General features: G+C 53.0%; 8 protein-coding genes across 8 annotated transcripts; 3 read left to right on the top strand and 5 right to left on the bottom strand.

Moving 5' to 3' along the window:
* Positions 1–34: 34 nt before the first annotated feature.
* On the bottom strand, positions 35–1,378 carry P168DRAFT_325428 (ribonuclease P subunit p20 family protein). Its single transcript, XM_024840999.1, has 3 exons — positions 1,243–1,378; positions 627–1,090; positions 35–558 (listed from the first exon to the last, which is right to left on the bottom strand). Exons 1-3 carry the CDS (start codon positions 1,313–1,315, stop codon positions 430–432), a joined length of 666 nt encoding a protein of 221 aa, XP_024695164.1. The 5' UTR covers positions 1,316–1,378; the 3' UTR covers positions 35–429.
* Positions 1,379–1,599: 221 nt separating this feature from the next.
* On the bottom strand, positions 1,600–8,126 carry P168DRAFT_302890 (NACHT domain protein; the record flags this gene model as incomplete). Its single annotated transcript, XM_024838702.1, has 4 exons — positions 1,600–6,860; positions 6,912–7,187; positions 7,322–7,595; positions 7,659–8,126. 4 exons carry the CDS (start codon positions 8,124–8,126, stop codon positions 1,738–1,740), a joined length of 6,141 nt encoding a protein of 2,046 aa, XP_024695163.1. The 3' UTR covers positions 1,600–1,737.
* Positions 8,127–10,937: 2,811 nt separating this feature from the next.
* On the bottom strand, positions 10,938–11,999 carry P168DRAFT_114320 (uncharacterized protein). Its single transcript, XM_024832579.1, has one exon. The coding sequence runs from the start codon at positions 11,691–11,693 to the stop codon at positions 11,322–11,324; it is 372 nt and encodes a 123-aa protein (XP_024695162.1). The 5' UTR covers positions 11,694–11,999; the 3' UTR covers positions 10,938–11,321.
* On the bottom strand, positions 12,000–14,075 carry P168DRAFT_339802 (aldehyde reductase II; the record flags this gene model as incomplete). Its single annotated transcript, XM_024841778.1, has 6 exons — positions 12,000–12,781; positions 12,843–13,115; positions 13,187–13,364; positions 13,423–13,754; positions 13,786–13,788; positions 14,009–14,075. 6 exons carry the CDS (start codon positions 14,073–14,075, stop codon positions 12,387–12,389), a joined length of 1,248 nt encoding a protein of 415 aa, XP_024695161.1. The 3' UTR covers positions 12,000–12,386.
* Positions 14,076–14,931: 856 nt separating this feature from the next.
* On the top strand, positions 14,932–16,759 carry P168DRAFT_325424 (leucine-rich repeat domain-containing protein; the record flags this gene model as incomplete). The annotated part of the gene is made up of 2 exons (XM_024840998.1): positions 14,932–15,494; positions 15,575–16,759. The coding sequence occupies 2 exons, from the start codon at positions 14,932–14,934 to the stop codon at positions 16,479–16,481; spliced, it is 1,470 nt and encodes a 489-aa protein (XP_024695160.1). The 3' UTR covers positions 16,482–16,759.
* A 678-nt stretch (positions 16,760–17,437) lies between these two features.
* On the bottom strand, positions 17,438–20,070 carry P168DRAFT_232120 (PA and RING finger domain protein; the record flags this gene model as incomplete). Its single annotated transcript, XM_024833308.1, has 2 exons — positions 17,438–17,783; positions 17,840–20,070. The coding sequence occupies 2 exons, from the start codon at positions 20,068–20,070 to the stop codon at positions 17,438–17,440; spliced, it is 2,577 nt and encodes an 858-aa protein (XP_024695159.1).
* Positions 20,071–21,538: 1,468 nt separating this feature from the next.
* On the top strand, positions 21,539–23,047 carry P168DRAFT_279982 (uncharacterized protein; the record flags this gene model as incomplete). Its single annotated transcript, XM_024835837.1, has 4 exons — positions 21,539–21,596; positions 21,652–22,738; positions 22,869–22,923; positions 22,991–23,047. The coding sequence occupies 4 exons, from the start codon at positions 21,539–21,541 to the stop codon at positions 23,045–23,047; spliced, it is 1,257 nt and encodes a 418-aa protein (XP_024695158.1).
* On the top strand, positions 22,965–25,958 carry P168DRAFT_114258 (uncharacterized protein). Its single transcript, XM_024832578.1, has 4 exons — positions 22,965–23,244; positions 23,310–23,488; positions 23,549–23,699; positions 23,769–25,958. The coding sequence occupies exons 1-4, from the start codon at positions 23,187–23,189 to the stop codon at positions 25,790–25,792; spliced, it is 2,412 nt and encodes an 803-aa protein (XP_024695157.1). The 5' UTR covers positions 22,965–23,186; the 3' UTR covers positions 25,793–25,958.
* Positions 25,959–26,142: the final 184 nt, after the last annotated feature.

The following is a 26,142-nucleotide window of genomic DNA, read 5'->3' as shown; positions in this document are numbered from 1 at the left end:
GTGTTAGATTCAAATGATAGGATCGAATCATATTGCTACCTAACATCGTCTGTATAGACTGGGTGGATGGAGTGTTGCACCGGTCACTTGCAATCGGTCGTCCTGACTGTAGACAACCTATGGATGCTGATGCTGTGTCGTGCTTTTGAGACTATACTCAACGGGTATAGACAAGACAGTAAAGACAATGATGGTCGGGTAATATCCCCCATCGCTTTAACTGTCATCCAAGCGTGTGTGGGTGCTCAACAGTCCGTACCCATATACATGCAGCGCTGCCACGCGTCTGTTGCTGCAGATGGGACTGCGATGTGGATCCTGTCGCGGCTCAGCCCACAGCATGCCATGCCATGCAATGCTAGGTAGGCGCCAATTTATAAAGGCTTCTTGGGTTTTTTTTCGTTGGTAGTTCGCTGGAGTATTCTTTCTTCACTTGAGGCTCACGGCGACTTCAACCATGTTGACCCATCGCGTCCGCGTCTCGGGTAGCTCGGCGTCTTCTGCTGCAGCTGCTGTATCGGTAGTGCGTTTCCTTTTCTTCTTCGTATCCTTCTCCTTCTGCTCTTTAGATTCCGTTGATTCCGTAGATTCCGTCGCAGCCGGTTTAGAACCAGAACCAGACGTACCCACGCCAGCAGAATCATTCCCCCCCCTTTCCCCCCCTCACCCTCCTCAACATCATCAACAACAAGCACACTCCCCGTACTAACCCTAACAGCAAACTCCTCCCCACCCTTCTCCTCAAACCACTTCCCAACAGCAAGCGCCTTCTCCATCGCCCGCCCCGTAGCCTTAACAAACACCTCCTCCTTCCCCTTCCCCTTCTGCCCCTGCTGCCCCTCCTGTCCATCCTCCTCCCCCGTGCGCGGGGCGACCAGCGCCAGCCGCTGCTGATTGCGCTTCCGCGCGTTGGCGAGATCCACGGAGGCCGTGGCGCGCTTTTCGGCCTGGCGGAGGAGTTTCTGCACGCGTTTTACGGAGGCCATGAAGGGGGAGGAGGTGGATACGTAGACGGTTTTGGGGATGCTGGAGCCGGCGTAGGGGGAGGCGATGGGGGGGTGCGGGATGGGGCGTTTTTGGATGCGTGCGTCTGTTATCCATTTTTTGTGGTTAGTTGTGATTTATTACACGTGTGTTTTAGGGCTTGGTTGGTTGGTGTTGTTGTTATTGGGATGTTGTAGGTTGGGGTTGGAGACGGTGGGGAGTAGAGGAGGGGAGAAGAGGAAGGAAAGGGAGCGGTACGTTTTGGAAGTTTAACCATGTCCTTGTTCTTTTTCTCGAACTGGAGGTTTTTGGTGAGGGGTTCTTTCGGCATGGTGGGCGGTTTTTATTGAGATTGATTAATTGTTGTTGGAATGAATAGCAGTGGAAGATCAGATTGTCGGGATGTTGGAGAAATGGAGATTTGCGAAGGAGCTTTGCGAACGCGATAAGAAGATCCGCGGTGTTTGGTTGGTTTGCATTGTGGGTCATTCTATACATTTGTCTATGATTGAAGATGGGTCACTTAGTCTATTCTATTCTATTAAAGGTAGAAAAATAGATAATATAAAATGAGAAATTCAAACGGATTAAAATTATCATTATCATTTTGGCAGTCTGTAAACTAGATACTAATACTAATTATTATGTGTTACGCTTTTCATTACCTATCACTTCCACAACAGCACTTAAAGCACTTTTTTAACATCCAACACCAACAATTTTAGCACCGGTTCCCCTATAAGCAATGCAGTCCTAGACGGGAATTGCAAGGGCACCCAGATCCTGGAGATTGTAAGTAATCTCGCGACGAAGGCCCGTAGTAACGAGGTCATCACTCGACTCCGCACGACCAGAACCGTAATTCTTCAAGTTCCACTTATCGACACCGTCCACGCCCTTGAGGTCATCAGGGTAAGCGCTGAACAGCTCCGCGCTGAGACGGCTGTACTCGGAGAAATCCTTAGGCCAGCTGCCCAGGCGCTCGACGGCGAGCTTCAGCAGGTGGAAATGCTGGCGGACGTGCTTGCCCTCGTCGCCGAGGTCCTCGTCAGAGGTGGACGAGCTGGCGTCGGACTCCTGGCTGGACTCGGCGCCGTAGTCGAACTGCACGGAGGACGGGTCGAGGAAGCCGCGCAGGGCGTTCTCGTGCAGCGCGGCGGCCTTCTTGAAGTAGCGCTGCGCCATCTCCTTGCCGTCTTTCTGGGACTGGTAGCGGAGCGCGACGCTCGTGTAGAGCTGGGAGAGCAGCACGGTCATCTCGAAGGTGTTGGGGTGGCGCACGCCGTGCACGCGGCAGCTGTTGTAGACGATGTCTTCGGCGAGGCGCACGGCGGCCATGTGGTCGCCGACCATGTAGCGCGTGATGACGAGCATGCGCGCCAGCGTGACGATGAAGTAGGGCTGGGCGCTGGCGGTGTGCGTCTCGCGGTTGTCCCAGAGGGTGGTGAGCACCCACGCCAGGCTGTGGTAGTCTTGCTGCTCGTCGAGCAGGCCGATGAGGTTGTTCAGGTTGTCCTGGCCCAGGCAGGTTATGTCGACCTTGCTGCGCTTGAAGACCCGGATAGTCTCCTTCATGATCGTCGAGGAGATCTCGAGCATGGTCTTGCGGCGGGTTTCGTCTGGGCGCTGGCTGAGATCGCGGCCGGAGATGGCCATGCCCAGCTTGAAGGCGAGCTTAATGTTCGGGAGGTACGAGTAGCCGTCGTTGGCGCGGATGTGCTTGAAGGACGTGAGGGCGAGGTCGCATGCGGGCTGGTATTGCCTCTGGGCGAGCAGCTGGCACACACGGTTGTAGCTGGCGATGGCGATCGAGCGCAGGAAGTTCTGCGAGCTGTGCGTGGTGAAGTACATGACGATGGTCACGACGAACTCCCGGACGCCGGCCGACTCGGTCACTCCGATCTCGCGACCCTCGCGGGCAACAAAATAATCGCTCAGCTTGTTGATCACGAAATTGGCACTCGCCTGGTTATCCCGGGAAACGAGGAATCCGTACAGACGAGCGGCAGAGGCTGTCACACTCTGGAAGCTGCTCGTCTTCGAGTGGATCTCGCTCCTGAGCTGCTCAAAGTAGAGGTACTCGGTGGTCAGGGACGAGAAGATCTCGTTCAAAGTGAGCGATGTGTCTTCGCGCAGGCCGTACTCGAGCTGCGCCAGGAACATGAGGCTCTGACGCTTCAGCGACGAAACGTTGAACTGGGCAGATTGCATGTGGGAGGTATCCTTGGCCACAATCTGACGGTAGAGCTCTCTGGTAAACTCCCGACCGCGCTGGATCTGGCCGGAGGCGATATAACTGGATGAAATGCTCTGGGCTGCAGCGGTCAACTTGCCAGCCGAGGTCTCGTTGGACAGAACCTCCACGGCCGTGTCCTTGAGGAGGGAAACCACAGAGGCGAAGTCGCCCTGCTTGGAGTAGAGGGACGCCATTTCTTCCATCTCCGAGAGGGACTCCTCGTGGGCCCATCCGTACTCGGAGCGCATGGATGTGAGGCGCTGCTGGCGGACAGTGACTGCTCTGTGCACCTGCGCGCTCGTGAGGGAACTGGAATTACTCGACGACACCGTGGCAGTCTGCTTTTCTTCGAGCGAGTCCAAGATCTCTCTGATATCTTCCTTGTCGATTGCGTCGGACTGGATCGCCAAGAGGCTCTCGTAGAGCTGCACAGCCTCACTCTCGTACTGGATAGAGCTCTGGCAGAGATTGGCCAGAGACAACGTCGCCTGCACGGTGATCGAGGCGGTGGCACCAAACACGTGCTTGCACGTGTTGAGGTACTGGGTGGTGACGTCGTGAAGGACAGACGTACTCGCGTGGGTGACACGCAGGCAGTGGGTGTAACGCTCAAAGATCGTGCGCACGAAGTCATGGTCGCGGAGCTTCGCGTTGACCTGCTGGTGCTTCAGGGTATTGAACAAGACGCTGTAGAGCTGCACAGCCTCCGTGTATCGCTCTTTGTTCCAGAGATCATCGACGACAATAAGCAGTGGCTCAAAGGCCTCAGGCTTGCAGGTGTCCGAGTCCTTGTTGATGACATTGACGATCTGTCGATAGTAATCGACAGACACCGGACGGGGGCTCGTGAGTTCCGCCAGTGTCCAGAGTGTCTTGATCACCGTTGGGTGCTCGGGGCCCAGACGCTTGGTATAATCGCTCAGCAACTGCTGGTACAGAGTGATGATCTTATCGGTCTGAGAGGTGCGTTTGTACAGACGAAGGAGCCCCGTCGTGGCACGATCAAGAGCCTTATCTCCAGGTAGACGATCGCGTCTCAAGGCGTGGTAAAGACGGTTGCGCGAATCTTCTTCCTTCGATGGACGGCGTCTAGAGTGATAGCAGTCGCTCAGACGCTCGGCGAGGCTGATACAGAATTCCGCATGCTTCTCAGGAGCGGCGCTCACATCCTGAACAGAATTGGCGAGGAAGGAAGGCCAGACACCACGCAAGACGCTCTTGATCAACCTGGTTGCATCGTGCCAGCGGTGCTGGGACATATACAGCTCGATGAGAGTGTTGGCGGCGGAGACGGTGGTCTGATTCGGGTTATGGATCGACTCAAACACCATGTCCTTGAGACTGGATTCAGTCACCGACGAACTAGATGACGAAGCCGTCTGCATAACATGCGTGGATGTGGTCTGGATGGTCTCCTGAAGTTTCTGATAAGCAGAGCTGTTGTGCCCGCTGGTGCCTGCGTAATACTGAGCGCAGTGCTTGTACACGTTCAGGGCCATGGCGGAAAGACCAACGGACTGCATGGCCTCGGCGACCTTGGAGAATTGCGAGATGACGGCCGACGAGTTCGACATAGGGCCTTGCTCATACTCCTGCCAGAGGCCAGCGAGCGTAGAAGCTGCCTCTTCCTGCCTGTTGTGCTCCTTGAGGAACTTGGTGTAGGCTAGAACGGCCTTGAGATTCTTCAGCTCCCATTGGGCGGAGCGGTGCAGTCGGAACTCCCGGCTCGTGCGCTGCCAGACTTCCACATACGCGGTCTCTGCCAGCTTGAAATTGCCCTGGGAGACGTATGTGTCTGCGAGATTGATCAGCGCGTCAATGTCGTACGCGCTGGAAGACGAGATGAGTTCATCTTCTTCTTTCTCGTCTAGCGACAAGGTGGTCTCGAAGTCATCTGTCACCTTGCTTGGACGGCCATGGAGATTGACCAGAAGGGAATCCTCTTGGCTCTGAGAGCTGGTCCACTGGCCGGTGGTACTCTCCGTGGAGGTGCTGTTCTGCTGGAGATAGCTATAGATTTCGTTGGCCTTCTCCTCTTCCTTGATGATCTGGTAATGCTGGGCAAGCTCGGTGCTGGCGTTGATGTAAAGCTCGCTTGCGGTTCCGTACTGCGCTTTGTAACTCTCAACGAGGATGTAGAGCACTCGGGTCCGGTTGACCATGATCTCGGTCTGTGACTCGGTAACCTGGTTGGTGGTCGCCTCAAGGAAAAATCTCGCCAATTGCATGGTCACAATATGGCTCGGCGACAGCACGTCATTGCTGAGGACCACGGCTGCATACATCACCGGGACGACCTTGGAGGGCAGAGTATCCTGAAGTTCGCGATAGAAGAGAGCCTGGCAAATGGTGGACTGCAGAGTGGTCGGATGCTGCGGCGACAAGATGTACTGGTATAGCCGGGTCTGGGTGGCATACAGAGTCATCTGTACCGGGGTCGCCTTGGCCGCCCAGAGGGTCATTGACAACAGTGGCACTGAGGTTGAAGTGGGCATCACATCACGGATCTCCTTGGAGGCCGTGGAGAACTCATCATCGGTGGTACAGCCAAATGCCTTCTTAATGTGGTCAACCCAGTAGCGAACGGCAAAGTCCAGCAATGGGAATTTCTCTAGGAGGCTCCCCGTAATATTCGGATCTAGGGGGGACACGGAAGGCTCATGGTCGGTGACCACGGCATGCTTGATGTAAGTCAAGCACCGCCGGGTAATGTCAAGGTGCCTGTCCTTGGCAGACGGCAGTAATTTGTCCTTGGAAAGTAGGTCCAAGATAGCCGTTCTAACCTCGTTGTGTCGAATGCCCACCAGGCCATTCTGGTGGGTTAACAGAGGGGCCGCGGCCTCGAGGAGCTTGCGGGAGTCGACATCCCGGTCTTTGACGTTTGCCTTGTCCACCTGAATGGAGAGAAGGGTGGAGAGCTCCCGGGTGGACAGCGGGCGAGCGACAGTGGCTAGCCAACTAAAGATCACCTTGCCTTCCTCAGTCAAAGATTTGGAATGCAGACTGTGGGACACGAAATCTCTGACGCTGTATCCTGCCTTGGCAACCTTATCAACAGCCTGGGAGAACTTCTCCGCGCTCTTTTGGCCCTCGCTCTGGATCTGGCTCGTGGCCAACTTGGCAAAAAGAAACGAGCCATCGGAAACTTCGGCGACGCGGTTCACGGTGATTTCGCGCTGCTCTTCGGACATGTTCCTGAACGGCTGACAGGACTGCAGAGCGTGTCGGACCACCGCACTCATATCGTCGAAGGTAAGCTCCGGCGTGATATTCACTGCTGTCTGGTCCGCATTGGTGGAAGATTGCTGGGAACCGAGCAAGACGAGCTTCATGTTGTTGGCATTGGCAGTGGCTTTCTTGAGCTTGGCCTGAATCGCAGCTTCACCACAGGAGGCCTGGTCGGTCCCGTTGACCACTAGAATAAGCTCTTTGGTACCCTTAACGCTTGCCTGCAGGGCGTCTTCTACAGCGGACCAGAGGATATTGTCATATTCGTCGTTATCCGCCGTCTGCTCGCAACGATCATATGCATCCGAGATGATCTGATACAGTTGCACATTGCCAATTCGCTTGGCAAAGAGCTGGGAAAGGATTGATTTGGCGATACTGCGAGGTGTTGTGTTGGCGGAAATTCTGCTGCCTGAATATCGTCAGTGACAATCTGTACCGTATCGCGGGATCAGAAACTCACTGATCGAAACGGAGATTGGTTGATAGCTCACACCTCCGATCGGGTGCTGGAGCTGATCAACCATAACAGAAGACAAGATAGTCTTCCCCGAGCCAGGCTTGCCCGAGAAGACTAGAGTGCTCTTGGCGCTTTTCAGGAAGCGGTTCAAGTAGGGCGTCATCCACAGGCAGCTACTTTCCTCTCGATCCTGAGCCGACTGAGCCGAATTGTGTGTAATGTTGGCGAGGACGGGGTCCTCTGGCTCGAGCCAGTGTTTGATCGACCTAACTTCCGAGACTGGAACAACCAAGTTAGTGTGTCAAAGGTTGGTCCAACCGAAGGTAGGGACAAGGTCATTGCTTTACCACTTGTTTCGTCCAAGCCCTCGCGGAAGAGCTGATGTCTCCACATCAACCCGGCGACGAGCTCACAACGATTGCGGAAGCTTTCGATTGGGCCGGGGAACGAGTTGAAAATGTCGATGGACACGGACTCGGAGGTCATTCCACTCAAGGCCTTGTGGAAATAAGTGGCCACGCAAACCACTAGGGTGACCAGATCAGCCAGAGCGAGAACAAGCTGGTCCTTGATCTCCTGCGAGACCGTGAACAACTCGGCTCGATCCAGCAGGTTGACGAGATTCACCGAGCAGGTGCAAAAGAAGCTGAACATGACCACTAGGGCAGAAGCATTCTCCTCACCCAGCTATACGTAGGTTAGTACGAGGGGGCCTTTGGCGAGAGAACTCGAGGTGGTTGGCAGACATACCTCCAGAAGAAGCGCGCAGTAGCCGTAGACGAGCTGGGACGCCAGATGGCTATCTCCAGCGAATCCCTCGACGGCCAAGTCAAACGTGTGCAATTGCTCCACGAACAGGGCAGCCCAGCTCAGCACACGGTCGTAGCTGCTTCCCTCGGGAGGCAGCTTGCTCATGCGCTCGCCGCGGATCCAGTCGATGAGGGACGCATGGTTGGAGCTCATGAGCTTGGAGGAGATCAGCGAGTCCATCTCGCTGCTGTTCCGGCGTCGCAGGGAATACACGACGTCAGCAAGACTGGAGGTTTCGCGACCGTTAGACTTCCGAGAGCCCCGTCTGGCGGCGACCGAGTTGTACACCCTGCTCGAGACGTCCTCATTGTCCACTATGCCCGAGCCGCGACGCGAGTCGAAGAACGGGGTGGAGGAGGAGGGGCCACCAAACGTGTAATGGACGTTTGGTTGGAAGGAGGTCGCCATAATAGTCGTTCTATATGGGATGTTGGTTACTCATTGGAAATTGGGGAATCCAATTGATCTACCACAAAAAGGCATAGAGGGGACATGTGCGCTGTTTATATGCTCGTTCCCCACTGGCCCGTGTGACTACAGATAGAAATGAAAAACGTCAAGATGAGGTAGTTTCAGCGCTGAATGGGAAAGCCACGAGTGTCTGGACAAGGTCGGCGGATCCATCTGAAGCAATCGATTACTGGCCCAGTGAGAACTCCCGATGAAATCATCTCCGGATGTTAAAGCCATTATCGACCGTGGAATTCAAATCCATTCTACTGGTATGGAGTGTTTTCCCGGGATACGCAGCAGAGCTTGCGTTCCAGACAAGGTTCCAGCTCCACTCCCATGAGGCCAGCTAGAATGGAGCCACTCACACCGATAGAACCAAAATCCGGGGTAGATGTCTATGATACATGGGTCCATCTGCTCTAAGATGTGAACTCGGGCAGAGGTTGGTTCGTCGAATCAGCATGCGACGGCTGAGTTTATCGGGTACCATTAGGGTTCGGGTGGATCGGGATATCCGCATGCGGGAAACGCCCACATCATCCCGATCATTAACAACGTTCACGATTTTTCATTGTTGTCATCTGGATTTAAGACCCAAGATGGCCCCGAGTTTGGATGGCGATGACGACCCATCTTGGGTGGCGTAGGCCTCGATGCGAGTCAATGACCGTGGGCTGACGGCCTGATGATGAATTCAAACATGTCCACACGCAGTTATAACTCAGACATTTCCCCCACCAATTGTCAATGGAATGCAGATACCTGCTATTTTTCTATCGCTGTACTGTGGAGGAAACTCGGAATGTCTCTCTCATATCATTGTAGCATCATGAACGAGATTACAGACTGGATCAATTGGAAGTAATGTGCTCTGAGCCAGCATGTCTGTTAGATTTAGTTCATACCGTGGTATTGGGTTCACACACACACCGATCTGTTACTCTGCCTGGTTGCATCAGTTTGTCATAGATAAGCAAAAGGAAAGAAAAGAAAGTTAGAAACGATGTACCTAATGAAAATTATACTACATTTTTTTAATTGGTTTTGCTCTACTAAATACTTTGTTCTATCTTTGTCTTTTCTTCTCGGCTTTCTTTCTTTCCCCTTCTTTTTCTTTCTTTTGTCTTACTTTCTTTTTCTTTTTTTCTGGTCCACCCCTCTTGGGTTTTCATCAAGACTTGTCAGCTTCAGCATGTCAGCATGTCAGCATGTCAGCATGTCAGTGTCAGCCATGACCGGCGCCCCTGCACACCGGTAGAATCCATAGCGGACAGGGTCCAGTCGGTTAGACTTGTTTGCGTGTGACCGAAATAGATGGATGGACGGGCGGCGGTGTTAGCCCTAAATCAGCCTTGAATCGCGAGGACCAATGGAATGGCCCAGACCAAGGAGTTGGGCGGCCCCCGGGCGGTGGGAGGACCATCGAAGTCGGCTTGGGCTGGTTTCCATTGCCGCCAGCTTCTTTGACTATCCCACAAACAAATCCCAATCAAGAGATCATCCTGTGTTGAGCCTGATTTGTGGAGCTGGACTGACCGATTAGACATGAGAGACGGGATGGGCCAAGGGAGTCAGGGACAGCGCATCGGGTCGTTATGAGTTTATCTGGAATGCTCTGGAGAACGTTGACAGCGCTCCCCGTATTGAAGAAACGTTAGGCAGGATAGCTCTTCTAGTTCTCACTGAGAGGAATCGTTACATTTCCTCGAGTGGATCCCCAGGATCTTCCCGTTGGTGAACCTTCTGGCCTGTCAGGAACGACTAAACGACGGGCAATTTCGCTTCGATGATAGTCCGCCCCCAATCATAACTAGTCCGGACTATTGATTCGAAATTTTCGCCCAGCCGACGCAACGTGACCAACCAACCAGCAAATCGACCTTGACCGAGGAAGGTGACCCTGGAGTCGGTGGATTTCGAAGGGGGGGGGGGGGGGGGAAGCCAAACTATCCAGGGGGAGATTGCAGTGAAACCACAAGAGAGTGGGAAGAGTTGGACTGTCCCTGATCAATTATTTGCGCCATGTGTAACATTCAACCCCAAAGGGAAAACAATGGACTTCATCATCATGGATCCATGGTGAAGTAACCCTGGATACTCAGGGTGAATCCCGAAAGATGGAGGTGAGAAGAAGAGGAGGAGGCTGTGGTGTAAGATGGTGTAATCCGACGGAAACAAACCGGGTATTTCACTAACACGAGGTAGTGCGATCGGACTAGGCCGGATCAGGCCAACATCCAGGGACGGGGCAATCAATAGTTGTCGGCTGGCTTCACGTTCTTTGATCTCTTTCTTCTTCTCCAACCAATCCACCTCGGATGGATCCACTTGGTCTACCCCACTACTCACCACCAAACACGTCTCCCCAGTACCTGATCCTCTCCCGAACGGTCCATGGTTCCTGACCAGTCCGCCTTGGAGGATGGGATGACTGCAGGGGAATACGGAGTCATTCGACGATTGGAACGCTGGATTGGAAAACACACCCTTGACAGCGCATGCTCGTGTCTATCTCAAATGGAGGCATGAATGCTGGTCCCTGGATCCCTGACAGGTATCTCATGATTGATCGCAATGCAAACAACTTGTTCCCCTCGGGATTGGGGAATGGAGGGGAGGCATAGAAAGAAAACAACCACGATAATTACCACCAAACATGAACAAAGAAGGGGGGCAAAATTAAAAAAAATAAATAAACAGGATAAAACAGGAAAAAAAGAAAAACAATAAAAGGAAAAAAAGAAAAAGAACAGGGACCCAGACAACAAACTCGTGTTGGAAATTACCAGACTAACTCCAGATGGTCTGGTGGAAGTTCTTTCTCTACTAGAGAAACTTCTTATTTAGCCTGGGGCCGCAACCTCCCTGGCGTCTCGCCCTCTTGTTTTCTCTTGTTTTTCTCACCACTCTCAGATCTCGCATCTATACGTTCGTTACACTTGGAGCAGCGCTCTCCTCCCACACTCTTTTAATTCTATCCAACCCTCGTCTGCGACTGACCTTCCTTCTCTGCTGTCTTTGAATTTATATCACTTGACAACTGAAACCACTTCTGCTCTTCATCTGCCACTCCCTCTGTCGCCCCTATCCGCTGTGAAACTACTGTCTGATACTTGACTCGCCGTCGCGTTTCATCTTATTCCCAATTATCTACCATCTACCTTTCAAGAGAAGAAGAACGACATCCACGATTACGACCGCAATCATGAAGATCACCGCTATCGTCTCCGCTGTTCTCCTGGCTGCGGCCCCCGCCTTCGCTGCGGACGAGACCATCACCTCGACCCAGATCACCACCATCACCCGGACCCTGGTGCGCGTCAGCTCCGTGACTCCCACCAGCTCCGCGACCCCCACCGTGATCCCCACCAGCTCCGCGACTCCCAGCCACGCTGTCTCCAGCGTCAGGACCTCGACCCCTCTGCCCTCCGGCACCAGCCCCTCCACCCCCATCCACACGGCGGGCGGCGCCATCAGCGCGGTCAACATGCCCATTGCCCTCGTCGCGGGTTCGCTGGCCATGGCCCTGGCCTACCTGTAATAATCGGATGCCTCAAGTCGCCGTGGCTGCCGGGCTCTACTGTTCTTTCGCCCGGCAGTGCCCCTCGGTTGCGATCCTCCGATCATTCTTGTCCATGGGGGAGTGGGGTTTTAGTTCCCTGGATGGTCATTTTCGATTCTCTTTTACATTTTCACCCCTTTATTTTTCTTTAAATATCTCTTCGCTTCTTTGATTCACTCTTCGTTCTCCTCTCCCTTTTTCTCCCCACTCGGATCGACCGCTGGGGAGGAAGGCAGGGGAGCTATGGTGTTATGGAACCATATACCATTTATATACCCCCCTTTTGACGACTTACTTCTTTTTATGACGAGTTGATGGTGTCTTTGAATCTTAAAATATATTATTTCTTTTTGTATATTGATTTGGCCGGCTGTATCTGGCGTCGTATGCTTTATAAATGTTCTATGTCTATAGTTGAAAATCCAGTCGATCACTGGGCTCACTAGGAGTAAGGCTGGTGACCTTAAATCATCCCGACATGCCATCCGTCTGTCGATCGCCTGGGCTGAGATGGTATCGTTGACAATCTTACCTTTACATACATTGTTTTACAATACTTCATCCGAGGTCTGATGATCCTTGCCCTTCATAACTTCTTCCTCTTCCTCACCACTAGTCCCCGAGGATCGTCATTATCGCATAAAATCCAGACCTCAAACGTTTTCTTTGAAGACGAAGGAGAAAAGGAAGAAAAGAGCAACAGGAACAAGAGGGACCAGCAACCCCGACCTCGACGGCCGCTCCTCTTGCACTCCTTCAATCCCCTCCGCGATACTGTCCTCAACACACGTCCATCCCGACTGACCGAAGAACCCCTGGAGCAGCTGCTCGGCTCTCTTCGCAGGCACAATATCGGACAGATCGCGCCCTTCGTTGGGACGAGAATCAGGGATCTGCGTATTTGACGGTCGCAATCGCCGCAGCAAGTCGATCACGTCGGTCCAGCTGAGAGGCTTTGCGTGGCCGAAGATGCGTTCAGATTGTACGGTCGGGTCCAGCAGCGCCACGACGTGGAGGCGCGCAACGTCCCCGACATCGACGAGCCACTCTATACTTTGTCATCAACATCGAAGACACTCAAACAGATAGCTCGGGAGGGGGGACCTTACGGGGAGGAAAAATGTCGAGCATCAAGGTATCGCCGTGCAGTAGTTTCCGGATGAAACCCATGCTTGACCCAGGGATGTTGGGATGGAGGATCCGTCCCACGCATGAGTCCGGGAGCACCGTGCTCAGCGTGAAGGGAGGCTGTTTCTCGGCCATCCATCTCCAGGCGAATTTCTCGGCTTCTACCTTGGACGCCCCATAGGTACACATGACCCGTTGGTCGGCTGGGGTCTCCTCGCTCCTCGCGGCTACTACTATCTCGTCATTCCACGAGTCTTGCGTATCGAATTAGCCAGATCAAATCATTTACCCAGGGGGAAGAGACAGAAAGAAAAGACAGACTCACCCGTGTCAACTATGATCCCCTCTACATCCGGCAACGGAGTATTGGCCGCGATGGCCGACGACGTCAGAACGAACCGTCGGACCGAGCCAGCCTTATATGCCGCCTCGAGGACATTCTCGACACCCTTCACCGCACGGCGTATGACGCCCTCGTCGGTGCCCCACGACAAATCGGACGCCTAAGTCGGTGGTTAGCATCGTAGATCGCATCTCCCACCGCTGTATAGCTGTACGTACGACATGGACAATGCCAGACACCCCGTCCATCACACCCTGTAAGGTATCCGCGTTCTCCAACCCAGGCACAATGACCGTCTCGAAGCTGTCCTTGCCGTACTGTCCATGGAAGAGCTCGTCTAGCCATGGCTTTGCTTCGCGGACTGTGCCTCGAACGGTGTATCCCATGCGCAGCAGCGTGTCGACGACGTGGGAACAGATGTAGCCATTGGCGCCGGTGACGAGGATTCGAGATCCTGGGGGGAGGGCCTTGGTTTGTGTCATTTCCTTCGGAGTATAGGTTGGTCTTGTTTTGATAAGGGTGAACAAAAATAATTGGTTTGGATCCCCGACTAAAACAGTACTTAAACTGCACAGACATACAGTCTACGGAAATCATATCCTATTTATGGCCTACCCTACCCCCGTAGACGGAGCCAAGTTCAAGAGTTCCAAACAGAAGAAAGCAACTAATCCCCAACCCAGCCACTAAGTGGGTAACAGGACAAGTAGTGCGTGTTTTCAAGTCTACCCGACCCAACAAGGCTGTGATCATGGGGGTGTTTCGTCTCCCGTGTCTTGCTCGAAACGGTATGACAGGCCTCACAATCCAAGCGCAACTGGTTATCGCAGGTGGAGTCGAACAGGGGGGTATTGTTCATGGCAGGTGTCATGTTGTACTGTAGAGGCTTAACCGTTTTCTGCAACGGCGTGGCTAACCTGCTCAGAGACGCGCCTGCATAAGTGTCGAAAGTCTTGCGAGGTTTATGAGTGACGATCTTCCTTGGCTGATGGGTTGACTTGATAGCAAGCGGGATTTAGACTGGCTTGGCCAGGGGCGATAGGTGGGTTTTGTACTTGACTTTTTGAATCGGTTTCTGTCACATCGTACTAAGCATGGGGGTGAGAAGGAGGAAGTTGGGGTAGTCTTCGATTTGTGGATGACTTCGTTGTATAAAATGGGCTGTGGTCCTTGAACTGGACAGGGATCAACACTTGTGGATTTCCATCAGCATGTGTTTGTTCCCAGTGGCTTTCCTGGTGTCTGAGTGGAGCATACCCCATTTCTTTTTGTTTGAGACTTGTTTTCACCATGGTTATTAAACTTACGGTGTAGGATGAGGTTATACCACTCCGTACACTCCGATGTATAAGACAGCTCACGTGACACGCCCGCATTCCGACCATGTGGGAATGGTCGCGCAGTCGCAGACCTTCATGCGGGTCTTCTTCTTTCTCCTCAATCGCATTGTCTGAACATCATGCCGTCAATTTCTCAAACGGTGATGTAGCATTGAGCCTACTCGGTTACAGCAGTCTATAGCCTACGCGACCATCTGCGACACTACTCCCGACGCACGACGCGTCCCTTGTTGACATCCGGATTCCCGCGCGTTCTTTTCGATCTCGACTGTTTCTTCCTCCAACGACACCGTGGGTAGTTTTATTCCACTGGTCTTTTATCTAATCCATAGAGGAAACAAAGAAACAAAGTTCAAAGAGAAAGAAGGAACAGAAGGCTACATCACAATGGACAACGAAATCCCCCTCCCTCCACCCCCGCGCATCCGCCATCGCGCCCCCAATACCCCCACCGTCCCATCCTCGCTACACAAAACCTACCACCAACTGTCGCGATTCGACGACCGCTCCAGCCAGCCCTCCAGCGACCCGGCGCTCTTCTCCAGCGATGACATCCCCGCCTCCGGTCTCGAGAACTACCACGCGCCCGCCGTGTCGGGGTGTCGTAAGCGACGGTATCGCGGTACGTGGTGGGGCGAGATGGTGAAAGACACGAAACGCAAACGCGTCGACTTCAAGGATAAGCGGTTGGTGGACAGTGGTGTCTGGATGGGAAGCGATGACTCCGGCGTCGACTCGCTGCTGCCCTCTGAGGATGCGTCGATCTGGGGTGAAGAGCTGCTGCATCATTCGACTGTGGGGAGGGTCGGGGATGTGGTGCCCGGAGAGATTGCTGCTGGGGCTCAGCAACGCGTGGTGTTTAAGAAGGTTGAGGAATCCCGGGAGCATCAGCTTGCGCGCGCTATTGTCAATGATTGTTTGGAGAAGGGGCAGGATAGTGTTGATTTGAGGTTGGTTTCTTCTTTCCTAATGCTCTTTATACGTTTTTTTTCTTCGTCCCTTCGAGATAGTGCAGCGCTCACATCTACAGTATCGGCGGTTTACAACAGATCCCCCAAGGCTTGCTCCGCCCCCTGCAACACCTCACAAAACTGCCCACGGTCAAGGAAGCCCCCATATCCGAAGACGTCTACAGCTCCTTAAGACCTTTCCTACGCATGTTCCTAGCCGGCAACTCTCTATCCGACGTCCCGGGCGACCTCTTCGATCTGGACGCCTTGCGCGTCCTCAGTCTGCGAAACAACAGGCTAACCGAAATCCCGCCCGCAATCCGAAAACTCACCATGCTACAAGAAGTGAATCTCGCCGTTAACGAACTGCGCTTCCTCCCCTGGGAGCTACTATGGCTCATCAAAAAAGGTGACCTGAAGCACCTAACCGTCCGACCCAACCCCCTCTGGCGCATCGACGAAGCCGAAATCACCCACTGGTTTTCCCTAGACGGCGCCCCAGCCACCTCCCCCGAAGAAGCCCTCACCCTCCACACCTACGAGGGCCCCGCCCCCGAAGAAGCATGGGCCCCAATCCACGTCGCCACAGGCCCAGTCCGCCTCTTCAACATGGAAGGCGTAATGGTCGACGCCCCGCCCACCAACACCAACGAGTCCCGCGTGCCATCCCTCCGCGAAGTCTCCCTCCTCGCATTCACCCAATCCCCCTTCTCCGACCTCGTCTCCGACACCGACATGGCCAACTGTCCAGGCCTGGTCCCCTCCCTCCTCCGCCAAGCGCGCGCAGTCCGCAACGGAGGCGGCCGCTGCTGCACCGTGTGCCATCGGAGCTTCGTCATTGCCCGCGCGGAATGGATCGAGTGGTGGGACTGCAGCGTCTACGAGAATGGACTCAAGGGCCCGCGCAGTTCGGGCGAGAAATTGCGCCCTTTGCCTTTTCGGAGACTGGGGTGTAGTTGGGCTTGTGTGCCTGATGCGTCGGTTTGAAGATAACCCTATCACTACTAATGTCGTCCTCGATTACTAGGGAGGGCGTGTTTTGTTAACTTTCTTGTATATAGTTAGGTGTGGGTCGGCCTTTTTTTCTTTTCTTTTCTTTTTCTTTTCTTTTTCTGTTCTTTTTCTTTTTCCTTTTCCTTTTCTCTTTCTTCTTTGCTCTTTTTATATGCGTGGCTCGGGTTATATAAGTGTGTGTATGTATTAGACAGGTTGTGTGATTAGTGTCAGGCGTTTGTGTGTATTAGAAGGTTTATGGGCATTTTCAGAATCAATATCTTATCCATCGTCATTACCAAACTTTAATATATTTAAAAGTTTTTTTTGTTTATCCACCTACCCACCACATATGTACTACCATCTCCTTACTTACTGTAGTAAGGGACCAAGGTAGATGTGATACGATGATGTCATGGGTTGTAAGTTATCATGTATCTTATCGGATGTCGTGATCTTATCTGATGGCAGATAGCTACCTAGTTAGCTACATGTAGGTGTCATCGCTATCGCTTGGTGGTGAAGTTTTGATTCTTATAAGTGTCAGTTCTTGATCGATAGAGTTTGTGTGTATCTGTTTATTACTTATGAGATGCTATTGTAGGTGTACTGTAAGTGAGCGGATTGGTTGGTAGAAGGTATGTGACGAGAATACTAAGTAGTTAACTACTGGGTAGGTAGTGTTGACTAAATCTGCCTCTTTGTTTCTTTTCTTTTACTGTTCTTTTACTGTTCTTTTCAGTCCGGTACGCCCAAAGAAAGTTAATATTCATACGCCAGTATGTTCAATACCCACGGGTACAACTTTCGCTAATGCAATACAAAAACAAACATAGAGTATCCTGGGGGATCGATAACCACGCTGAAGACAATATCCGCACGGGAAAGACGAGAGATCGATGGAAAGGCAAGGAAAGGATGGAAAAGAAAAGAGACGCAAAAGAAAGTAACTACCGGCTGCTATCATATCGAGACTGATGCCAGATAGTGTCGCCGCTGAGAGCCGAGAAGCTCAATGCGGCCAGATTACGCCACCCCGGTTGTGGTGCAGAGGAAGCTTGCTCCTCGAGACGCCCTGCGTCGGAGACGTGGGGTGCTTCGGGGTCGGAGTATCCTTCTTCGCTGGCGGCTGTGATGATGGGCATGGGGGCTGATGACGAACTGTGTAGAATTTCTTCGTCCGTCACTGGCTCGGTGGTGTCGCGGGGATGTGAGGGTTGGTTTTGCGACATGGATCGAACAACGTCGCCCTTGCAGATGGGGCATGTTCGTCGGCGCGTAGTAAGCCACGGAGTACTAAAAAAATATCAGTTAGCAAATAGATCGAATCCAAGAGTCTCATTGATACATACATGCACTCGGCATGGAATTCATGTCCACAGGGCAAACTCATCACGCGGCTCTGTCCGTCGACGTACTCCTCCAGACAGACGACACACTCAACCTGGCGTCCCGTGTATTTCCGTCGCCATAAGCTTGACGAGTCGGCCTTCTCCCTCCGCGTCGATCCTTGCATCGCGCCCTGCGAGCTCGACACAGCGCCGGGTGGAGGCGATCGAGCGCGGGACCGCATGCTTCCCGATGTGTTCCGGTGGCCCAAAAGCGGCGAAGTGGAGGTGAGGGGCCCAGGGCTGGTCGCTCGCGGCGTGCTCGTTGCCGAGGAGGACGAAGTGCTGATGGTGTGGTACGTCCGGACGGGGAGACGCTCCACAAGGGATTTGGGTGCCCGCCACCGTCTCCGGCGGATCCGCGATCGGAGCAAAAGAAGCGCATAGACCACCGTTAGGGTGAGCAAAGGACTGACGACCAACACGAGGAGCGTATCGAAGAATGGGCTGGCCGACATGTTCGCCGGCATCAATGTCACCCACAATCCTTCGTGTTCCGAGGGGTCGCCCCCAGTGCTGCCCGCGCGACTGGAATGCGACTGAGGAGATCGAGCCACTTCGAACGCATTGCCTTTCGACCAGCGAAAGTGCCGGGAGAACCAGCCCGGGCTCGAGTCTTCTAGAAGAAGGTTACGACTGCTTGATCGTTCGGTGTCCGCAGCTTTGTCGAGCTTGGACTTATCCATGATGCGATATTCGCCACTCCCCGGGGTGATACTGCCTCCTTTCAACGAGGCGGATGTCGGATGCGAGTCTTGCTCGCCCTTCTGTAATTTGTTCCCGGGCTCTGCGGCCCCATTGGCGGGAGAATTCGACTTCGGAGCTACAAGATCCGGGTCTCGCCAATCCTGCACGCCAATGATGAAACCATCTCCATCACTACTGGCTGACTCCGTCTCATATCTCTTACTGTGATCCTTACTGGCACGACTGCCTTTGGTTTGGCCAGCGGCCTTAGCCGCACCAGTCCGCGACGAATCCTGGTCCTCCAGGACATCCCGTGGGATCCAGTTGATGTTACCGCTGGTCGGTGGGCGTCGGCTGTCCTTCGCCGCAAGCCAAGGGCGCCCCGCGTCGTTTCCGAAACCCAAGGTCGACAGGAGGGCGTGGAGAAGCCCCTCATTCCGCTCCGCGGAGGTTGGCGCCTCGTCTTCTAGGGCGTTCTGCGTCGCCGTGGGTGAGGCAACGGTCGAAGTCGTGGTGGTTGTGGGTTGCCTCCCCGAGCCCCCGTTTTGACTCGGGTTCTTCGAGAGAGGCACCCGAGAACGGTCGCTGGTGCTTGACTCTTCAGCCTGCGCAAGAGACGACAATAGGTGGGCGGTAGTATGTGATGTAAACAGCGAGGGAATCGTGACGTTGGACGTATCGCCCCGGGCATACATGGTGACCAGGCTCCCTCCCCGCGTATCGTCCCCGACGATCAACGCCACTCCACCACGCCGTTGCGCCCACTTCACCTTCTCCAAGAATCCGCAGCCACCCCTGCTCAAGAGAACGACTTTGCCATCGATCTCGGCACTCTCCTGTAGCGACTGGATATCCGCATGCGTGGTTTGCCGGTTCGTGTATTTGGCGTATTTTCCCGAGGCACCGGGGCCCATCGCGGTAGAGTCTGCGAGTGGATGGTGAAGGTAATCATCGGTCCCATCCTTCGACGACGGCGTCAAGCTGTCCTCGGCGTGCTGTTGCGGGTCGGTATCCTGCGGCGAATCGGAGCGGCGGTGGATCGACGAGACGGCCGAGTCCTTACCCACACCCGAGATGGCGTGGGCAAAGGCGCTGTCCGGAGGTACCTGTGGCGTGACCCGCCGTTGCGCAGAATCACCTCCTTCCTCCCATCCTGGAATATCGGAGCAGCCTAGTTCGCCTTCCGCCCCCAGCGCCGTCTTGTCCCCAAACCCGCTACCGACCCACAATTGTCCGCTGAGGCCGCTGCCGGAGAGAAGGGGGCCAAACGCGGCAGGTCTGGCCAAGAAGAAGGTGGAGTTATCATCGGTGAGGCTGATGATGGCGGAGGGAGGAAACAGGGAGGCGGGGATGTTGAACGACAAGAGGGCGTGCAGCCCGGTCGCTCGACCGGCGAACGACGACGGAGTAGCGACGCGAGGAGACGAAGTGAGAACGGAGTAGATGCTCAAGAAGATGGGAAAGAAGATCAAGCAGAAGACCAGTAACAGTAGGCGTGGGGGTCGCATTATTATCGAGAACGATGGCTTCTGTTCCGGCCGGTTCCCTTCGTACTGGATTATTATTATTATTTTTCTTTTTCTCCCTCACCCTCTAATTTTTTTGAAAGTAACCAAAGTATGGGAGGTCGTACTACCCTGGCTGCAGAAGAGGAGGGACGAGACCAGACGATAACTAATGAATTAATACGGGGGATTTGTGATCAGGTGGAGCTTTTTGGAGGGGGCCTGATCCCAGATTGTAAGAAGAACTGGATGATGAACGGCAGCCGCATGGAGGAGGTACGGCAGGAAGTACCAAATCAAAGGAGACGAAAGGGATGGAATGAGTATGACCGTAAGTCCGTCAGTCCGTCACCCAGGGGAAAAAGGGAACAGGGAGAATCATGGAGGCAGTAAGAGAGAGGGAGAGAGGGATGATATGAGAGAAAGAAGAGAGAGAGAGAGATGATAGTTACTCTTACTGGAGTAGGAAGAGGAGAGTCACGGGGAGTCTCTTACATAACCGTACAGAGTCATGAGTTGACGATTCAGACTGGTCTATATCTATATTTATATCTATATTTATATATATTTATATTCATACTTATATGTATTTATATATATTTATTTTATACTCGTATTCGGCTATACTGAAAAAGAAGGAAATATTCCTCAGCTATTCCATTATCTCTCCTTTCCTGTTCAGAAAAAAGAAGTATAGAGCTACCTAACAGATCCCTTAACTAACCACCCCAGAGTCTGGCACTTTACCCAACCGGGCCATTTTCTCTCCACTGACCTCACCGATGTTGTCATCTTCCCCACTTCAACCGTCAAACGACTACCTCAATGTCCACCGCCCAAACGGGCTGCCCAATTTCGATCTGTCGACCTAGATCGATCTGATGCGGGTGGTTCGGGACTGGATTGATCAGTTCTAGCCAGAGGTTTCCTGATTTCCTGATACTTCGAGTACGACAAACACATATAAGTCTATAGAGAGGATGAATATTGTCAATCCTCAGGACTTCCCATAATCAAACCCGAAGCAGATGATGAGTGATCGTGTGTACCGGTCGTCAGAACGGCATCAGTCTATTCGGTCAAAAGACCCCATTGTGCAAAATAAATATCTAGGATCAAGAATGACCCGAGGGCTCGGAAGGAATAACCGGTCCCATTGATGCACACCGAATGGTTGAGTTAGCTGATGGATTGAGTGAGCTGATCGATCCGGACTGGTGACGTGACCCTATCCAGTCTTGCTCCCGATCTCCTCTTTTATCTGCCTCGTCTTTGGATATTACCCATGTGGTGACTTTATGGAGCGTCATGGATATCTCATTCGACCCAACGTTGCCCCCTCCCCCGGGTAACTGTGGCGTCAAGGGACGTGCTCCCCATACATAGATGTCCCATACCCCACCGTTCATTGTCGGTGGAAACATCAATTGAATTCATTCAAAGGATTGTTTCAGATCAGACATACTACAAAATGTCTCATTTATTGCACAAGGTCAAAGATGCGGTGACGGGCCATAAGGAACATTCCGGTATGTTTCTGAAATGTAACTGCGCACAATCAGTGCAGGGACTGACTGGGTACAGGCTCGGGAGGCCGTCAGGCTGGTGGTAGCTCCGACTACAGTAAAACCGCCCAGCAGGGATCCAATACTGGTGACTATGGCAAGTCCGGCTCTAATCAGTACGGCTCGAACACCGGCGACTACGGAAAGTCCAACACCGGGCAGTATGGCTCCGGTACTGGACAGCATGGCTCCGGCACTGGCCAATATGGATCGGACACTGGACAATATGGCTCCAACACCGGGCAGTATGGCTCCAATACTGGACAGTATGGCTCCGGCACTGGCGCCGGCACTGGCGACTACGGCAAGTCCAGTACTGGCCAGTACGGCTCGGGTACCGGCGACTACAACAAGTCTAGCAGCGGCCAGTATGGCTCAAGCACCGGCGACTACAACAAGTCCAGCACCGGCCAGTACGGCTCAAGTACCGGCGACTACGGCTCCAAGACTAGCTCTGGCCAATATGGCTCGGGTGACTACGGCACGTCCAGCTCTGGCCAATATGGCTCCGGCACTGGCGACTACGGCAAGTCCAGCTCTGGCCAATATGGCTCCGGCACTGGCGACTATGGCCAGTCCAGCACCGGCCAGTACGGTCGGAAGAGCGATGACTATAGCCCCAAATCTAGTGGCGGTGGGAACTACGGCTCTGGCACTCAGGACTACTCCTCGGGCAATAAATACGGCTCCCAGACTGGCTCCGGTGACTATGGATCTCAAACTTCAGGCGGCTATGGAGCCGGATCTAATGAGTATGGGTCGAAAACCTCGAGCAAGGATACCTCTGGCACCGGCTATGGGGCGAAAGGCAGTGACTATGGATCCAAGCCTAGCGGAAATTATGGATCCAGCACCGGTGAGTACGGAGGCGGAGGCGGAGGCGGAGGCGGCTACGGCTCTGGCAACACGGGGAGCTACAACAAGACTGGATCCGGATCGAACACCTACGGCTCTGGCATGGAGGAGAGCTACGATTCCCGCAACGCCACGTCGTTCAACACCCAGAGTCTGGGCGGCGGCGGCGGCAGCAGCGGCGTAACCGGCGGGACATCCAACCAATATGGTTCCTCCGCGAACAAGATGGGAAATACTCAACGGAGTCAGTGGTAAATCACTGGGATGGGTTCATATTGGTTTCAAACCATCACCCCCGTTTCTGTGGAAAACCGACGATGCCAAGCTTGTATTGATTTGAATCCTTGAATGTATAAAATGTTGTGGATACTCATCAAACAGGGTGCAGAGGTGGAATGTTTTTAATGATTTACCCGAGTCCCTTGTCTTCATGAATGTATTTTATTTAATCTATGTTGAATCACTTAATATGACATATTACCATACTACTTCCAATATCATAGTCACTGTCTGAACTGTATACCACAAAGATGGCCCGGGGCTACTTCATGCCCGATTAGGAAACAGCAAGTCCAGCCAGACCACAACTGTCCTCCCACAACAATCAATTCACCTGCTGTCTTCCAGCAACTGTTTCCAGCTTTTCCCCCGAACTCTCTTCTCAGTCAGGTTTGGATTCTTGTCTTTTTGTTCCCCCCCATGATCATGAACCCAGACATGCTGAATGAAGTCAGACCCCAAGGCTACAATCGGCGCCGTACGTGACTATCTGCTTGATGCACTGGTTGGGATAAAGACTGACGATCCTGCTGTTCTTGTCAGGCCAAAGATCTCGCAGAAAGAAGTCTGCAGTGACCATTGAAAGTATCCATCCTGGTCGGGCTCCTCTGGGTGTTTGTCGTCCGTCTAGGTCGATTTCGCCTCCCACACTCAGCAGAGACAGAGCCACTTCAAGTGAATGGTTCTCCAAGACATCCGAGAGCAGCAGCACCCTAGAACAGGTCAGTGCTTCTTCCAAAACACTTGCCTATCATTTTGACATCTTCTCCTATACCTTCTAGTCATCTAATCCGGTGTACCTACACTGTTCGGACTCTCTTCTCTCGGAATCAACACAGCAAGCAGAATACAACAGAAACAAACCATTCTTATCCATCAACTCCCTTGGCGAGATTTTTGGAGAAGGGAAGTGGGTTGACTATCGAGCTAAAGGTAGAAACCAGATGTCCTTACCCAGGCCGTTTCCAACCTACTAATCTATCGTGCGTTGGACTGAACCAGACATGGCTATTCGCGGAACTTCGTCAAGCGATGCAGACCCAAATGCTCCACCGAGCGCCGTTTCTTTTGACATGAGTCGGGGCTACTATGAGCTGGCAGGCTTCGATGAACTTGCCTCGTCTCAGCCGGTCGCCCTGAGCGACTTATGTATCAGAGCTCGTCCGCGTTACAAAGGGAACAGAAACCGCAAACCTCCCTTACATGAGCACGAGGGCACTTTAGATGAAAATAATAGTGCCGTGGGTTCTTTTACAGATAGCCTATCGAAACCTCGCTCGCGCCTCTCTGCCTTGCATCAGCTGAAAAATGGCGTCTGCAATTTGAGCGGAAATCAACACGAGCAACGGGCTACTGCTCCACTGGTGTATCACGGGTTTGCTGTCCAGGAGGCTCGAAAGGACGAGATTGGTGAGCAGGAATCCCACGAAAGTGTGAGCACTTGCTATCAGAGAAACCCACTGAGCTACTCCAACATCTATGATGGTACTCACTCATACACCCTGAGACACCGCTATGATTCCATGTCTACGAGCACCCTTGTGACAAATAAACACTATCGTACCTCACAAATGGACCAGCCAGCAGATACACCTCGAACCACTAATGAAAGCGCCTCCTTCGGTTCTGCCCAAGTGGATTCCCGCCACCATAACATGCTCTCTGAAAAGAAATACCCGCAGGACTCTCCCCTCAACCTTTATCGTGCCAGCTTCGACCATCCTAGTGATCGATCTCCCTATGAATCCTTGCGAATACAGCGTGTCCAAGCTTACTTGAGAAGTGTCTCGTCAACTTTGCAGCAGACCGTTCCTGAAAACCAATACGTTGATTACCGCCACGTGAAGCAGACATCCGTACAGGAAGCCGCTGCCAGCCAAAACCCGACCGAGGAGGACATGGTCAAAGTTGAGGCAAAGCCGGCCTCAATCAAGCTCTCGTTGCCCTACCCGAGCCTTCCGTATATCGAACAGCCTAATCGGGAGGAAACATTGTTCGAGCAGTCCACCAACCCCACCACCCCCAACCCATTGAAAGATCAAGAACGCTGTGGCTCGGAACTAACCCCCGCTGCCCTCCTCCGTATGGTTCAGGGACCAAGTTCCGGGAACCAACAAACATACATTCCCGATCCATTCATTACATACGGTGATGCAAATCGCGCATCATATCGGGAAGGGAATGACGAAAGTATGGAATTGGCAGCCTTGGTTTGTGGTTTCACCGAGCTCAAAGCAAGACCGACTCCCGCCCACCAAACAAATAGGGGAAATACAGTTCTAAAGAACTCATATGAGCGTGTCATGTTGAAAGAACTGCGTGAAGGAAGTAGTGCTATCGAGAAGGCTGATGGCCCTGGGGAGGAAGAAACATTCGAAAATGGTGTTTTGCCGGGTTCCAGATGCCAACCGACCCCTGGCGCCTCACGGCCTGGTCCTGTGGACCTGGGAATCGGTACTTGGCATCTCACGAAATACACGACGATGGTTGAATCAAAACGTGGCAATGCCGACACGTGGTTCCATATTGATGGACGGGGAGAAGAAGGCCTCCGGCAGCAGATCGAAAACATCTCCGACAGATACGCCCAAGTCAAACAGAACCTAGATGGTTCGGATCCGACTCATGCAGGGCAAATGACTAGTCTACTGGGGAACGCCATCACCAACCTCTATTCTTACGTTGCCGGGGATCGCAGGGAGCAAGCCGCCAATTTTGCCGACTTTGGAAACGTACGCGACTGCTATTGCGAGCCCAGCCTTGGGGGGCGCCGGAGCTATTTCGAGCGTGGCCCGTCATCCACGGACCTTTGGGGAGCCCCTGGAGGTGGAGTCACCATAGGACCGGATACCACAGGAACTGACACTCGAACTTTTTCGGACATGGTCTACAGGACTCGCGGGGCTTGCGCTGATCATTGCAAAGAAACAGACAAACAGGAAGAAGAAAATGAAAAAGGACAGTCGAGGGAAGGCAAGAGTGAAAAAGAGAGCGACACAGATGGTGGAACAACCGTAACCTGGTAAGGATGGATGATCCCTTGGCTTTGATGTTTTAGGGGCAGTGCTTGGTGGGAGATAGGGGATGAAGATAATGAGTTGATCATGCGTTGGGGTATGGCTCTCGGGTTTACGCGGTAGTCTTTAGGGGGATTACATGTGATGATGAATTAATGCACTTGCTCTTATCCCACTTCTCCTCTTCCTCGACGGTAGTACTCAACTGCACGAGGGATTCCATGAGTGCGTAGCAAAAGTAACTGAATAACAGTATAGAATTGCTCATATTGCATCCCTATGAAGACATAATAGACATGCCCATAAACTAGATAATCTAGGAAGTAAGTAACAACAACAACAAGAAGAAGAACCTAGGC

This window comes from Aspergillus campestris (assembly GCF_002847485.1).
Source record: "Aspergillus campestris IBT 28561 chromosome Unknown P168scaffold_3, whole genome shotgun sequence".
Classification (NCBI taxonomy): domain Eukaryota; kingdom Fungi; phylum Ascomycota; class Eurotiomycetes; order Eurotiales; family Aspergillaceae; genus Aspergillus; species Aspergillus campestris.
Note: the sequence above shows the minus strand (reverse complement) of the source record. Positions and strands in the feature narration are given on the sequence as shown.